Source organism: Cyphomyrmex costatus, unplaced genomic scaffold, assembly GCF_001594065.2.
Source record: "Cyphomyrmex costatus isolate MS0001 unplaced genomic scaffold, Ccosl1.0 scaffold15, whole genome shotgun sequence".
Classification (NCBI taxonomy): Eukaryota; Metazoa; Arthropoda; class Insecta; order Hymenoptera; family Formicidae; genus Cyphomyrmex; species Cyphomyrmex costatus.
In genome coordinates, this window is record NW_017275499.1 from 412,495 (window position 1) to 430,193 (window position 17,699).

The 17,699-nt window shown below is 31.7% G+C and overlaps 1 protein-coding gene across 2 annotated transcripts in view; it reads left to right on the forward strand.

Annotated features, from left to right (window-relative positions):
* UBL3 (ubiquitin like 3) overlaps nt 1-17,699 on the forward strand; it is a 36,484-nt gene that overhangs the window by 17,469 nt on the left and 1,316 nt on the right. The window contains exons 2-4 of one of the 2 annotated variants that reach the window (XR_001941022.1): nt 5,092-5,200; nt 10,062-10,226; nt 15,627-15,739. Coding sequence is in view for 1 of the 2 variants with exons in the window: in XM_018552008.1 (XP_018407510.1) it covers nt 5,092-5,200; nt 10,062-10,226 (274 nt within the window). In the remaining variant the exon portion in view is untranslated. The remainder of the gene's footprint in view (nt 1-5,091; nt 5,201-10,061; nt 10,227-15,626; nt 15,740-17,699) is intronic. The other variant, XM_018552008.1, reaches the window with a different exon arrangement.

The window sequence follows — 17,699 nt, forward strand, 5'->3', positions numbered from 1 at the left end:
TGGACACGACACCTATCACGTAAACATTAGCCGGAAATTTCGTTCTAGCAACCTTCGTTGGACTGTTCTAAAACCGTAAAAACTGTGCACATCTTCTAAATTCTTTTATACTCTTTACTTTTTATACATATTAATGTTTTCGTTTTATTGTTATTCACAATTTTTGTTTCAACGATGATGATCTCCTCTTCTTTTGGATTGATATGGTGAGTGTTCAAAATCAAGCGATTTTAAATCATTTGATAGTTATATTTAACTTTTATTAATAGACTACCAAGACGTTACAAACAAACGTTCTGAGAATCGTTTACGAGCAACTCTAGTATCACTCGGATAGAGGATTCATCTTCAACTGACTTAATATGATGTTAGATCCTCTATTATATTCCATTATTTTGTTCAATGTTTTTTATCATCTGAGGATGGTCCAAACCGGGGACCGAAACATGTAATGACTTGACATATATAATTTTTTTTTTTAAATAATTTCATATACTTTTTGACGTTTGTTAATACGTTAATTTAACTTAATAACATAATACAAATACGAAGCCTATAACAGTCTAGCTTGGATCTTTTAATCGCTTACATATAAACTACCTCCCTCGGTACTATCACACGAATTGAATTAATAATTAACTAATATATACGTAGTCCCTCCCAAATTGCGCGCCGAACAATCGTCGGTCTTGAAACGCAACTCTAATAATCTGAAAATACTAAATCTGGAAAATTATTCTTATTGCGAAAAATATTATCTCGGCTGGGAGTCGAACCCGGGGATACTTTAACTTAATAATATTTTATACCTTGACTTTAAATTTGTATAAAAATTTATTACCCACTTTTACTTGTCCTTGTTCTTATCATTTTATTTTAGATGGTTGACAAAAACAAACTATACATTTGTTGTTGCGACTAAATAATGGTTGAATGAACCATGGAGAAAATCAACCATATATGTCCGTATAACTAAATTTTTTTTTCAGTGTGCATGTGCTCGAAATTTGCGTGGGTCTTGATAGACGACGAAAAGAAGGACCTTGAAGAACAGCATTGCTCCGATCGAGAAGGAGATGCGTGCGTGCTTTCGTTATTATGTATGGTATTTGTGCGTCAAAAATTTAAGTCCTCGGACGAAGGACGCGAGAGCGCGTAGAGAGATGTGGGTCGTTCTATATGCATATGCGCGTAGTTCGACTCGCGGTCCTCGGGTATCCGAATGCCCCAATGACCTGGTTATACGGTGACCTCGCCTCGTGACGCGAATCGAGCGTTCGCAAAATCAAGGTAAACCCATCGCGGCAAACATACATTCGCGATTAGCCCAATTCCACTCTTTCTTCTTGCGGCCTTCTTGTTTCCCGTCCACTCCTGTTGTCTTTCTTTTTCATTACGCGTAATTCTCACAAAACCTAGAAAATCTCCATAACGCTATTGCTCGATGCATGCCAATCGATTCTTAAGTCAATTAACAGATAATTGTATGCAATACAAGATGATAATTTTCGGATAAACCTTTATATGTACGTTATATATAATACGTTCTTCCAGCAAACTTATTATTCAAATTTTCCTGATGTAAATATTGAAATGTTAATGGTCTTTCTGTTTTACAAGAGATCAAAGATTGAAGCTGTTTCAAGAAAATTGAGCTTTTTCAAAACTGGTTCAATTTTCACTCTTGATAGTGAAATTCCATTCTAATGAATTGAAAGAGGGTGCATATATATTTAAATAAATTTATATATTCCAACTGCACATTAACTGCTTTGGCTTACTCTTACAGTATAATCAAACTAAAAAATGATAATAGTCTCTAATAACTATAATAAAAATTAAATTAGGTTGATTTGGTATTATTTTTATTTTAAAAACCTATAAAGAACTTATTGCAAAAAATCTTGGCTGACGATGAGAGGTAAACATCAAATTGACAATCTAATTTGGAGAGATTATTATTATTTTAAATCGATTGTGTTTGTAAATCCAAAAAATAATCAACACGCAGTTATTTATCTAATGTAAGATAACTTTATTTAAATACATTTAAATACACACATGTATTATTCCAACATCTAACTTTGATCGTAAGTAGCGCTTCTCTTACTTACAAAATTGAGATTTAAAGAAAGGTATCATTGTACATACGTACATACACCATCATGTGACATTTTTAATAAGATCGCATATTGAACGATTTACGACTTTAGCGATGAAGAAAAAAGATTATATCGGCCAACGATTCTGTTTCAACGCATTAGTTCCTTAATCCACTTATCCGTTTCATTAGAAAGGTAGTGAGACGTTCATTATACTTTCCACATCCATGTGCAATTTGATGGCTGATAGAGCTTCAATTATTATCCGGGTTAATTTAAGGCGATTCTACTTTTAAGATTGTAAGTTAATGAAACTCATTGCGAAAGTTGTGTGTCGAACTCAGGTCTTAAAATTATTATCCGCCATCCGGCACTCGAGCTCAAAGATTTATCTCAGCCTTTTATAGCATCCGCACTTGAGTTAACATTCTTAACCTTTTTATAAATTTTGAGTTAACGTTCTTAACCTTTTATAAATTGAATAAAGTTCAACCTGTATATATTATACTATAAAAAATATATACAACGCTGTGGTTTAATCAATAATTTAGAGAAATGTACAGTATTATATTATACAGGGTGTCACAAAAATTTCTCGCCATCGCTTTTGTATCTAGATAGAGTGGACTAAACTGTGTCGAAAAGTCCTCTACCACATTGCAATTTTTGCAAGGGTTAACTCGCCTCGCTCGTGCCCGTCGCGCAATAAACAACTAATCCCCACTCGTTACACAATGTACTATTTGGTAATCGAGTAACAATGAGCGTGTTTATTCAGAGCAATATAAAACAAAATAAAAATAAGATAAAGTAGACGATATTATAGAAATAACGGATACAGAATCAAGTAGAGAACGACATAGTCAAGTAAAAAAAGATAATCGTGATGAGAAGAAAACGAAAATAATCTGCCGTAAGCGAACATAGACAATCGAATAGCGCGAGAGATCGGTAGCAATGTTGCGTAAACGAGTCAAAATCGCTATAAACTGTAATTCGGCAACAGATCAAGGTTGATAAGAAGAAAATATCATCGCATAACAATCGCGAGTAGTACGCGAACCATGCACAAGTTCTGGTGAGCAAGACCAGATATCGTGAAAAATTACCGCGAAATACTCAAACACAACATGAAATTACAATGTAAATAATACGTACGGGATTACGCCAAAGGTAACGCTAGGACATTATAATCGGAATGTGCCATACTGAAACCCGAGAACGTTTCGCAAGAATTACATCGATCAATCATCAACGAACGTTATGATTGACGATAAAGAAACTAGATCCGCCGCACATAAGACTAACTCAGATTCTTCATGATAACCGTGTGTCCATCATCTAATTACTCAGAACATTCCAAATACACGTAACACAGCACCGACATCGTGGTTCAATAATTAATGCCGTGACGCTCGCGTTCGCGCGGAACTTACGTTCGAGGGCTCACGATAATTTCAAATCTACCGAAAGCACTAAACGACGTTCACCGAAATTCCACGTTGCAGTCTCGAACGATCCGCTTACGGCTGCAGCCGTATTATTTTATCCAAAATAATTTTTACCAAATCATCGGAAGTACATCGGAAAAAGCCGAAATTCCACGTTGCAGTCTCGAACGATCCGCTTACGGCTGCAGGCTGCAGCCGTATTATTTTATCCAAAATAATTTTTACCAAATCATCGGAAGTACATCGGAAAAATCGTGATCACAATTACGTCGGACACTATGTATATGTATATTTCCACACTTATATACAATTTTCGTACAAAGCGAAAAATGCGTATTTCTATATGGAAGTTCCATTCTCCTCGAAATCTACTTTTACTCGGTATTTGCAAATCCCCCCTCCCCGATCTCCTTAAAAGACTCCAAGGGATTGTCAAATTATATTTAAATTATTTACATATTTTTAATGTCACATTGATAGACTTTAATATGTCATTCAACGTATTATTAAGGTCCAAGATGCAATGAGCATTAAAAAATTGTTAATTTAACTCGTGATAGTACTGCGGTAGTTTATTAGTTTGCGTTGTAAGTCTGAAAAAATTTCAGCGCGCATTTAGGAATCTTATAGTATATATATCGTAGTTTATAAATTCACACGAAAATTATAATAGAAGCACTCAATATCCAGCTTGACCGTAAATTAATAGCTTACTCTCATCGATATTATCAAATTAGTAATGGCTAGAAAAACGGATCAAATATTTGTAGATCTTTCGGTCACGTAATTTTCTCGTTACGATTTCGTTAGTATATGTTCACCCGCATATTGCCTCATTTCACTGTACAGTTAGCAGTCAGCCGGCCGGTCGGCCGGCCAGTCTCTGGCACGAAAATTACGCAATGTCAAGGGAAAGCTTCGCGTGCGGTCGAACGATAATGTAAATCGCTAGAGGACGATGATTTAACGTTTTAACACAGCAGATTGTCGCGACCACAGAGACCGCAAAGGGTTACGATGAGCGGGCTCTGCCGAGCCCTTCGAGCGCGCATACCGGTTCAGCTTCGTCGTTACTAATTATTTATGTTGCCTGATCTTCGCACCCCTCCCTATCTGATGTTAATTGAATTCGTCTTCGTCCGTGGGCTCGACTGTCCCCGGTAGTCTCGCCGGTGCACAGCTCCTGCATGCTGGTTGAAAGTCGAATGCTTGTTTAACCCTTTTGTTCCCAACAACTGTTATAAAGGACATTTATTGTAATTTTACAATTTATTTGGAAAAATATAATAACCATATTTAATAATATTTTATACAATTATTTATTTTTTAGTCTTTAAATTAATATATAATAGTAACTTCGATGCTTTGATTAAAATAAATATCCAGAATTTAATTTGGATGTTACATATTCTATAAAAAGACTATATTATTTATTTATAAATTAAAAATTGAATTTCTAAAAATTTGAGTTGAAGATCAAACTGTATCTATATATACAATTTCTGCTTTCTCATTATAATATTTTTTGTACATTACAGATAAATCTACGCCTCATCCTCGTCAGTGGCAAGACAAAAGAGTTCCTATTCAGTCCAAGCGATTCGGCGGGCGATATAGCGCACCATGTGTTTGAAAATTGGCCGGAAGGTGAGTTAGTCATTGCCATTTGCAAAATCAACTTGCATCAATCCATACCATTAACGTTATTATTACCAAGCAGTGGCGTATACTTTCACTCCCACCCCTATTTTCAAAAATTTTTATATTTTGAAAATCGTCACTTATATGACGAAAATTAAAGAGCATATTTTGCTGAAAACAACAGTGTGTATTTAAATTACTTTCCGTAAAATTTTTCAGATATGGACGGAAACGTCTCTATGTACGCGCTCCATACGTATTCGTATTATTATATTTGTACTATATTCGTGTGTGCGTGTTGTGTATGTATGTGTGTGGGAGGAATACCCTTGTCTCTCTCACGTTTGGGGTGCTTGATTGATGTGAGTATCCTTTGCTTGTCACGTTTGGGGATTTACGTTTAAATTTTATTATATAACACTTTTTTTTAATATTATTATATTTTTTAGGGTATGTTAAGTTAGCACCCCAACTATAGTTGAACTCAGAAGTTCTGATTAGAGTTCCCACTTTCTTTTGACGAGACGAAGAGTTCGCTATAGTTAATAACAAGAGTTCCGCTCAATAAACATTTTTTTTACATTTTTTAAAAATGGGGTGCTAACTTTTTATCGAATTTCGTGGTGGAATAGTTCTGAGCGGCTTAATAGCTTCAAGTTGCGATTGTCTAGAGTTCCTGATATGTAAAAAAATTTCTCGAATAATAAAAAAAAAATTAAAAATTTTTGAAGAATTAATTTTTAGATACAATAGTTCTGATGATAATTCCTGCTTCTTTTTGACGATACGAAGAGTTCTCTATGATTTTTAATGACATATGCGCTTAATAATCATTTTTTAATAATTTTTTAAAAATGGGGTGCTAACTTTTTAACGAAATTCAAGGTCGCATAGTTCTGATCAGCTTAACAGAACTATTTTGTGAATACCTAGAGTTCTTGATACATAAAAAACATTTTTGAAATATAATAAAGTTTAAAAAAATAGTGGAAATCTTTGAAAATTTTTTTGAGAGTACCGAGTAGTTCTGAGTAGCGTTTCTTATAGTACTCGACGAGTTCTATCGAAAACTGTAAGGTGGAAAAGCGATTGGACCAACGGTTTGCAAGATACAGCGACATTTGTCAGAAGATCAACAATTTTTAGAGTATATCTCGGAAACCATTGGTCCAATCGCTTTGAGCCCTGATACTTTTCGACAGAACTCGCCGAGAACTGTCCAGAACTCCGAACAGAACTACTCGGTACTCCTAAAAAATTTTCCGACGTGGGACTTACAATTAGAAAAAAATTTTTGATCAAAAATTTTTTCGAAGTACCGAGTAGTTCTGTTCGGAGTTCTGGACAGTTCTCGGCGAGTTCTGTCGAAAATTATCAGGGCTCAAAGCGATTGAACCAACGGTTTCTGAGATATACTCACATTAAAAATTGTTGATCTTCCGACAAATGTCGCTGTATCTTGCAAACCGTTGGTCCAATCGCTTTAATTAAAAATTGTTGATCTTCCGGACAAATGTCGCTGTATCTTGCAAACCGTTGGTCCAATCGCTTTTCCACCTTACAGTTTTCGATAGAACTCGTCGAGTACTATAAGAAACGCAACTCAGAACTACTCGGTACTCTCAAAAAAATTTTCAAAGATTTCCACTATTTTTTTAAAACTTTATTATTCTTCAAAAATGTTTTTTATGTATTAAGAACTCTAGGTATTCACAAAATACTTCTGTTAAGCTGATCAGAACTATGCGACCTTGAATTTCGTTAAAAAGTTAGCACCCCATTTTTAAAAAATATAAAAAAAATGTTTATTGAGCGGAACTCTTGTTATTAACTATAGGGAACTCTTCGTTTCGTCAAAAGGAAGTGGGAACTCTAATCAGAACTCCTGAGTACTATAGTTGGAGTGCTAACTTAACATACCCTATTTTTTATACGCTTTTGTAGGTTTAATTTAATTTAATTTTTTTATTGTTGATAACTCGTACAATAATGAGGACTTCCAGAATTGCTGGGGTCAAAGAAGTGCTGTTTGCATATTGATTTTGTGCATCAAGCACACCTAAAAATTGCTATATCATAACAGGAGTCACAGATAGGCTCACAATTTGTAAAACAAAAATTTATAGGTGTCACGCATTTAGAAGGTTTCTCTTCAGTGTAACCACTCTTGTACTATGCATATTTAAAAAGGTTTACGAATCTGGGAGATGAAAATTGATTATGAATAAGAAATTGAATTTTTAAAATATTATTTCTTAAATGCAAATTTATATTATAATTATACTATGTAACTACACATCCGAAAAATATTTTAGAAAATTCTTCCATGACCTAAATGTATAAATATCCAATGGTTGAATCATACCAGTCGTTCCGGCAGGAATCGTCAAAATATTTACCTCTTTTCCACGTTTCTCAATGGTGTTAAATTTTTTTTCGTTTTGCCCCGTCCATGAGTCTAAACACAAGACAGATTTTTCATTAGTGTTAGGTAAATAAATCTGTTCAAACCATCTAAATGCGAGTTCCGATGTCAACTTACCGGAAGTAGAAGCTAAAATAAGGATATTATCTGCTTTATATAAATCTTTTTGAATCTTTGACACGAATTTATCTTCTTTTTCTTTCAAGACTATGAGCAAAGGAGACATTAAATGTCCGCTTGCAGAGATAATGGGCTATATCGTATAACTATGGGTTAGAGAATTCAAAGATTGTGCTAAAGTTTCAACTTTTAATGTTCCTTTGAAAGATAATGTACGTCCTGCATGCATTTCCAAATTGAATCCGGACTGATCAGAATTATATACATTATCTTCTCCAATCAATGCAATTTTCGATTTCACTTTCTCCACAAATTCGTTAACTTTTCCTCTCAATTCTTCTTTATTCGCTATTTACAATTGAGTGACGAATTTATTGATTTTTCTTGAAACAATGCAGTGTCTTCTTTTAAAATTATAAATCCATTTTGAGGAAGCTGTGAACAAATGTTGTAATAAGTTATAGTCATATCTCGCTTTTAAAGCCCACCTCTTTATATCCAGATCATGTATCGGCACTGGTTTGGCCAATGCATTCTGAAATTCATTTAATACGTACTTGGAAATTTCAAATAACTTTTTATTTCTCGTTCCATGTTCAACTATTTGTGCTTCTCATCTATATAGATAATCCAGAAAATGCTATTGCTATTGCCAAGCTTTGATATGTTTACACAATTTTATTATGATCACAGATGAAGAAATGAGTATGCATAATGAACGATTGTATTGTCCTTTTAATTTCGTTGACCATACGGATCAAAAAAATGGAGAATGGCGTAATAATAAAGGAAATAATGTTTTACTTGACGATATAACACGTTTTATTAGAAGCAATAGTGCGTCACGAAAAGCAACAGAACAACGTGATATTTTAAAAGACTACTTTCTCTCACCTATTGGAGGAGCACAGGCACAATGGCAGTGTAATCGTGTTTCCAGAGGATTAGATATTAATTTGCTAATGTGAAATTATAAAGAAATTGTATTTGTGTGTGTGCGTGAAGGTGTATGTGTGTCAAATAAACATAAATGAACGTTGTACGATATTTTTTCACTAAGTTATTGAAAGTTGAAACAAAAGTGATCACTGTTGCTTTAACATTCAGTAACTCGGTGAAAAAAAAATCGTACAACGTTTAGTAAAAAAAAAAATTGAAGGTAAAGATTCACTCTTTCGACTTTTGCAAACCGCATTTTCAGGTAACTTTTACTTCACGCCATAGAAAGTTTGTGAAAAATTTTTAGATTTGACAGATATCCATTTGTGTTTGTAGAACTTCGTAAAGTATCAGTTCATATTGAAATTACAATTGGAGATTTCGAAAGTAGAGATTTCAATCTTTAAAATGCTTTTTTAATTTTTTTGTCTGCGATGATTCTTCACCGAGTTACGGTGTTCTGAATATTGCCCAATTTTTAACTTGTTCGAAAGTGTTCCCTAGATTTTATTGAGTAGTGTAGTTAGTAAAGTAAATTTAATTTTTTTATATATAAATGATAAAAATTTCAATTTTTTGTATAAACTTTGAATGATCAAGAGATGATTTCCAAATATAAATTTATTAGACATTTCATGGGCGGTATACTGTTGGCAGTAGTAGGCCAGGTGGACGCACGTATTCGGTAATTTTTAACAATTATTATCTCGTTGACTATTGCGAAAATTGCAAAACGATGGAGGACTTTTCGACTCAGTTCAGTCCGCTCTACCTGTTCAAATATTTTCCGGTCTTTCTAGGACACCCTGTATATATATATTTTTTTTTTTATACGTGATGAAAAATATATATAGATGATAATAACCTTATTGATTTAACAACAGTTATTAATGAAACAAATAAAATTATATTAAAACAAGAGCTTAAGTTCCATTAATAGTGTTATTAAATTAACAAAATTATTTTTATTCAAAATAATACTATTAATACATCATTTTTTTCAATATAATGTTGAAAAATTTTGTCGCTTTCATTATAATGTGAAAGATTTAAAAATTATTTAAGATACGCGCGGTATATATAAACATTTCCTCTTTTATATATACTATAATAAATCGACAAAAAAAGATTTAGAATTATAATGTGTCAAAGGATTATAAAATTATACGAAGAACTATAGAAAATTTTACACTCAATTTGTACGATGGACAGCTCATATTCTTCTCGCATTCGTAATTTTTTATTACTGCAAATTCTTTCTATAAATCTGCGTCAACTTTTTAAGGTTCGAGAAATTTTGGCACTTCGGAAACTTTTCGCAAACTGCTAGATCAAGCTGGGAAGAATTCTCAGCATACTGCAAATGTTATCTTGATGTTACAGATTGGGCAGAAGAGGCGGTCGCCAAGGCGGAGATCCTGCGGCTAATCTACCAGGGTCGTTTCCTGCATAGCAATGTCACGCTCGGTGCTCTTGGGCTCCCCTTTGGAAAAACCACGGTGATGCATCTGGTACCGCGAGAGAATCTTCCGGAACCTAATTCTCAAGGTGAATTCGCGAGATGCGACCATGTTGTTTTCTCCTTCATGGAGGTCGTTATGAAACTTCTTGTATGTTTCTTCCTCCCTCCCCTCAATGAACTCTTCACCAGACACGCTTAAAATTTTCTTTTTTAACTTTGTTTAAAATAAACTTCATCAAAGAATCCTAATTAAAATACCCTTATTGGTTATAAAATTAAATCGTGACACGCGGTACCTACCTCTTATTATATTAACTCTTATTCGCAAACGTATAGCGCTTGGTATATCATCTATTTATAAACCGCATTACTATCATCTAAATAAGTTATTTAATAAAACTACTAAAAATTTCTAGAATTAAGGACATTCTCCGAAAAATCCATTTTCTTAAGATTTTTCTAAAACTTACAGAAAGAGCTTGTTTTAGTGTCCTAAACATGTGCTTTTTAAAACTCAATACCCGAAACGGTGTATGTAAAGCTATCATTTGGTAAAAATTCAAAAAATCTTGAAAGTTTTGAACGTATTTTCAACTTATCCTTTTATTGTTTTAGATAAAAAATTCCTTTTTTGTTTTTTTTTATTGTATAATGTTTGTAATATGACTATTTTGAATTATATTTCTATGCATGTATTTTATGCTTTTATTAGGGTTGCATTAAAAGCCGCTGTTCACGTATAGCTATACATATATGCTATGGTCAGAGACATCTGTTACTTATGTCATTTTGAAGTATAAATATTGCCCACTAAAATTCAGTCACCAGACGCCATCTTTATTTACACATGTGCTTTTCTATAACTGAATTAAAATGGAACGCGATAAGTTATTTTTCCGATGTGTACTTCTACACTATTTTGATGAATCTGCTCCATCGGAAATAGTATATAAAGACTAGTTTTGACGATTCAAAAGTGATTCCACGGTCACAAAACAGCTTTGTATTTGATGGGATATGAAAGGTGTCGTGTATTATGAGCTGTTGAAACCGAACGAAATAATCATGTTATCGACAATTGGAGTGTTTGAATAATAATTTGATGCAAAAACGATTATTAATTGCATCAAATCGTCGAAAGATAATTCTTCTTCTGATCATATCCATGATAACGCTCGGCTCCATGTTGCTATAGTCATGAAATAAACACTGATAGATCTCGAATGGGAGGTTCTCCCGCACTCAGCGTATTCTCCGGACTTGACACCAAGTGATTATCATCTGTTCCGATTGATGTAACACCCTCTGGAAGATATACACTTCTGTAATTATAGCGAAGTCGAAAATTGGGTTGCTAAGTGGATTGACTCAAAAGACAGATCGTTCTTTCGTCGCGGAATTTAATTTCTGCTAGAAAAGTGGCAAAAAGTCATAGCTTCCGAGGAAAAATCCTTTGATTGAGGTATTCATATACAATATTTTGTTATTGAAATTAATGCTCAAATAAAAAAAAACGGCGGCTTTTAATGCAACTCCCTAATATACATATTATATATTATGGTCCTTCCTCAGCAGAGAAAAATTAATTACTCATAGATAAGGATCATCCTGCGACCCATATAAAATACATACATACACTTTACCGCATTTTTATTAATACCTAGTTAAATCTTTACTCGTTATCGTTCTTTAAATTTGTTTACGCACTGTTCCAAACCTAAACCTAAACTAAATTTATCGCGTTGGTACGTGACACGTTTGCGTAATTATTATGGTAAAATCTCGTTATAACGAGCTGCCGCCGTGGATCTCTAGATTGAATTTATTACATCAAAAGTTCGTTACATCAAGCCGCGTATTAGACGCGAAGATTCAATCACACTTTGTAATAGCGAAAATGTCGTATTCCATTGATGATCATTATAACGAAATTAGCTTTATTTAACCATTAAATGATAGCCATTTACGTAGGACTATCAAGAATGCAGGAATATATTGAAAATGTATCTTTGGTTAAAAATGTATCATAAAAATAATGGAAAGTTTAAGCCATGTTCAAAAAAGGATACTCAAAAATTTAAACTAATTTTTATCTAATAATAATATATTACCATGAAAAGTAACTGATATATTATTAATTAAAGGTGCCAATACAAAGTGAACATAGGTACATAAAGTGTATGTAACTTTCGGCCGATTTTCGAATCGCCTCCGCTTTCCGCTGCTGTCCCCCTCACCTCACCGTGCGCGGTCCGAATGCCGCACGACGCTCGAGCGACATTTGATTTGAATTCGTTTCCTCAAGAAAATGTGCATCTGTTTCATTGCTGGATCAACAGAATATTTAACATTTTCCATATTACGATAAAAAAAATAAACATTGCAAAATATGTATTATTCAAAGTCAGGAAAAATCATCTCAAAATTTTGTCAGTAAATCAGGGAAATGTCAGGAAATTTTACGATTTAAAATTTGTGGCAACCCTGTTGACCGATTAAAAATTTTTTTGGTTCAAATTACTCGTAGCGATGTCGCCTTTCAGGACATATAATGTTCAATTCAAAATTTTTTATATTTTAGTAGTTATGCACCCCCCAAGAATGGACTTTGGTGGCTCGGGATAAGAGACTTGTAGTGTCTTTTAGTTTTTGAACATAGCCGGAAACACTACCGCGTCTCCTGATCATAAATGTTACGTACGCCTATGACATGAATGGCAACGATCTAGCTATCAACAATAGAAGGTCGACTCGGACACTCAGTTATATACAGTTATATACATTCGTTCGATACACTCGTCATTCGGCACGCTTATAATAACTCTTTGTATTCGCGTATTAAATATATTCTCTATCAATTAAGAATCCGAAATTCATTTAGTGCAAAACACAACAATAAAATATCGTTATAATATTGTTATAATTACAATAAAACAGTATTAAATTAAAAAAAAAGTATAGAATTCTATTAAAATAAAATTTACTTTAAAAAAATTAATAGGAATAATAAAAAATAATAATAACATTAAGAGAAGGTTCGACAATAATAAATAAAAATTAATATAATTTCACAGGCAACGAGTTGAAATAAAAATATTACAGTTAGAAGAAAAACAAAGAAGATATATTTAAATTAATGAAAAATAAACAAATAACGAACGTTTCGACATCTATCGGGTCATTTTCAATGTTAACAAATTAAAATATTAACGGAAATGTAACAAAAAATAAGAATATAAACGAGTTTTACAAAATTTATAATCCTTTTTATTATAATACGAGAAAAATCTTAAACATGGTGTTATTCGTTAGAATTCTTGCAAAATTGACAATTAATATAAATAATACAAATATAACATAAAAGTGAATATACGAATTGTTATAATATAAATGTTATACATATATACATATTTATTATATAAAAATATCAAATGTATTATTATCTACATTTTTATGAATGTGTAAAATAATTAAATTTGTTAATAGATATATTTTGCAGTGTTATGTACATTTAATTTGACAAAACTCTCATTTTGATGATCTACAGCTAAAAAATTACTAACATCTTGATGCTTTCGAAGAACAACTTCAAAGAAATCCTTAAATCTGCACTTTCTGACGCATCTTACAAACAGCACAAGTGCAATGATAAATTGAATCACATGTATCGCTATCGATTTCACGCAGGTTACTGCGCGAGTGAAAGTTAGAATATTAATTGGTATAATCAATCGTCTCATCAAATAATGGCTAATTGTCAATTTCTCTTGTGCAACGTCGTCATTATTATTTATACGAAGTCAGTATAATCTCGTGTGAAATATATATTTCAATTCTTTACATTATCCTTGCAAATTTCTCTGCCCTTTCCGGCGTACGTACTTCCGCTTTTACGAGCCTTTCTGGTGATTTTTAATGACAATTGGGCAGTAGTTGTATGTTATATTGACTAAAATCCGATAATTTATCTCCTTTCTCTTCTTTCGCAGCATTAACTTTATTACAAGCAACTCGTTCACTATTTCATTAATTATTATTAATCGATGCGACAGCAAATGCGATGGATAAAATGTAGGCAGGTAGTTAATAATCAACTTTGATCGACGGAGAAGATAATCGTCGAGGTTCTATGCATTGTGCAACTTCATAACAATACGTTGCAACTTTACAACACAATGGAGATTTTCTGCTTTCTAAATTGGCTTTTTCATATAGTCCTAGTATCAATAACGCAAAGTTTTTTTTAGAAAATGCATAATTTGTTCCCGTATGTTTTCAGACAATTAAAAAAATCGATGACAATAAAAAAAAGGATAAGTTAATTAATTAAAAATAAGAGAAAAGAGCCAAATAGTTTTTTAAAAATAATAAATATAATTAATTCAAAATAATCGCAATACATTAAAATCAAACAGAGTAAAAGTAAAATTCGCATACGTTTCGACACCGATCAGGTCATTTTCAATGTTAAATTTAAAATTAAGTGTGTATAATAGACGAGTCACAATTATAAAATTAAATGTGTATAATTATAATAATTAACGAGTCACAAGTATAAAAATAAAATGTGTATAATTGAATATGAATCTTTCTATTTTTTGTGTTTTGTTTCGCATAAGTTACATAAATCTAATAACAAAAATGTATATAATTTAAAACTTTAATTGTGAAGATGTATATTGTATAAATTATACATTGTTACCTTAACGGAAATAAGTTAAATTAATATAACTTTATTATTCATTTTATTTAAGTATATATTAATTATTATTAATACTTTTTTTTACTTATTAATACTTTTAAGACGGATACTTTTTATAAAGAAGTTATGCATTTCGCAAGTTATCTCTGTTGTTTATGTCCAGATCTATTGTTATAGAATACCAACATTCGTGAATAAACTGATCCTCGCCCTGATGAAGTGAACTGCAATGTTCACAAAACTTTGATATTCTAACAATAAATCTACACACGGAAATAATCCACGAAACGCACATAACTTCTTTATTTATTTAACTTCTTACCAGTTTGCATAATAATTGACAATTGCTTTATGCTCACTAAATTTATTACATTCAATCTAGAATATATATATATATATAATCAACGATATTATAACATTCAGACAAGATGCATTGTGTATATATGTCGCAGCTTTTTTACGAAATCAGCCTTTTCAGGAAAAGACTAGCCTTTTTGCAAAAAGACGATTATCTTACTTCAATCTTTTTGCAAAAAGACTAATCTTTTTCCGAAAAGGCTGATTTCGCAAAAATGCTGCGACACATGTATCTAAATTCTTTATTTTTAACATTCTTAATGTTATTTCAAATTATTTTATATCACTTTTCTCATTGATTCTTAATCGATACTAATATCGATTCTGTTGTAGAGATTAAAGATATTCATTTATTAAAAATTCTTATGCTATTATAAATTAATAAAATTAAACAAAAGTGACAGTTATTCCTATTTCATCTTTCTAGGTATTCTTCCTAACGGTGAGTACATGTATATCTTGTCCGAGATATCCTGAAAACTATGACATCAACTCAAAAACATCGCCTTAATTCTTAACCCTCCCGCCCCCCTCCAAAACGTAAGTTTTTCTAATTCTTATCCTTGCAAATTCCATTTCCGCTGTTCCCATAGCAAATACATTAATAATAATCAAAGGGTAAAACAAAGAAAGGACAATTCGAGAGTTACCGACGATTTTAAATAAAACGTTTTCACATTTAATAAATTTAAAAATATATAATTAATAAGAATTCAATATGTATCCATAGCTCGGTTTTGCGCATTACATGTTTAGATACCTAAAATACAATGAATTTCTTTCGTCGATGCATCTGAAGAAGGCTCAATCCAAGAACCGAAACATGTAATGCGCAAAACCGAGCTATGTATACATATTGAATTCTTATTAATTATATTTTTTAAATTTATTAAATGTGAAAACTTTTTATTTAGTATTGTCGATAACTTTCGAATTGCCCTTTAATTTACCCTTTTATTGTTCTGACATCGAGAGCTTATACTGTTAATATTTACATTAATAATATCGAATGAAACATACCATGCTTAAGACAAAAATAATATTGTACAATTATACATTTAAATTGCGTCTAAAGAACATATATGTTAGCTATGCATAAACAAAAGAGAAATCCACGTACAATTTAATCTTATCTATTATATAAGAAGCGCCAAATTATCTTGGTACTTAATAATATTTATGTATAAATTTGTAAATACATTTTCCGGTACTTCAATTCAAACTACACTCTTAACCTTGTACGATGCAGTTCCACCAAATTCGAGGCAAAGGTTTTGAAGTGAGAATGACATTTCAAATTACACACTAGTAATAGGAGGTATTTTTCGAAATCAACATCTAGGTATATGTTTTTCTCGGAATATTAGCACGAGATGATAAGAAATACATAAGAATATAAGATAAAGTGAACATTCATATATATATATATATATATACATAAGACGAACTTGCGATACTTTTTTGAAGACAAGGCTCTTTGTAAGTACAATCAATATCTCAAAGAAAAAAATAATCGACAGTGACAGAGCCAAGTCAACTGATAGAGTGAGATATAACTTTTGACAGGATCAAATAGAACAAGCATCGGTGAATAAACTTCTCACAATTCCTTTGAACTACTTATTCTTAATGGTATTTATGTCCCTTGTAATTTACGTAAGATTTATATTTTAACATGTACCACCAATTTTTGGCGACACAAGGTTAAGAATGTATGCGCCAAATGCAGCCAGTTTTGAAACACAATCGTAAATTAGAGTTCAAATAGCATTTGAGTATATTACATATTAAATTGTGATCATCAATAATAATAACGATAAATTCTTAAAAACATTGTAAAAAGTTTATTGCAAAAAAAAAAACACTTTAGCCAAGATTTGAAATACTGAAAAATGTATTTAAAAATTTACATAAAAATGTTGATTTATTCAAATAACAGTCTATAATAGAGTATAATTTATTTTATTATACATGTTCGCTTCTTAATACATTTTCTTTTTATATGTACTGGTTATCGCGATAAATATTACTACTTATTTTAGTAGTCAAATCGGAAAAGATCCAGATAGGGAAATTCAAATCTTGAGGACCGAGATGATATTTCTTGCAATAAATTCTTTGCTGTGTTTTTAAGATGCTAATAATTTACATAGAAGTGTTGTTATTAGACATCAAAATCTAGATTTCTCTCGATTGCATTTGACACTTCTTAATAATTGATTTTTATTCATATAACGGTCCAATATATATAACTCACTATAAATCTTATTTTTTTTTGCAAATATAACCTAATTTGGTGTATCCCAATATTATAATAATAATATTATACATATTATAATTTATAGTGGAAAAATAATATTTCTTTTATAGAAAAACATCTATTTATTTAATCTCTTAAGTTTCAAGTAACTTGTAGATGCTTTTTATTTTAAATCGTAATCCTTCGCGTATCATCCTCATGAGAATGACAAAATTTTGCTTTTGAAATCTGAAAAGCGTT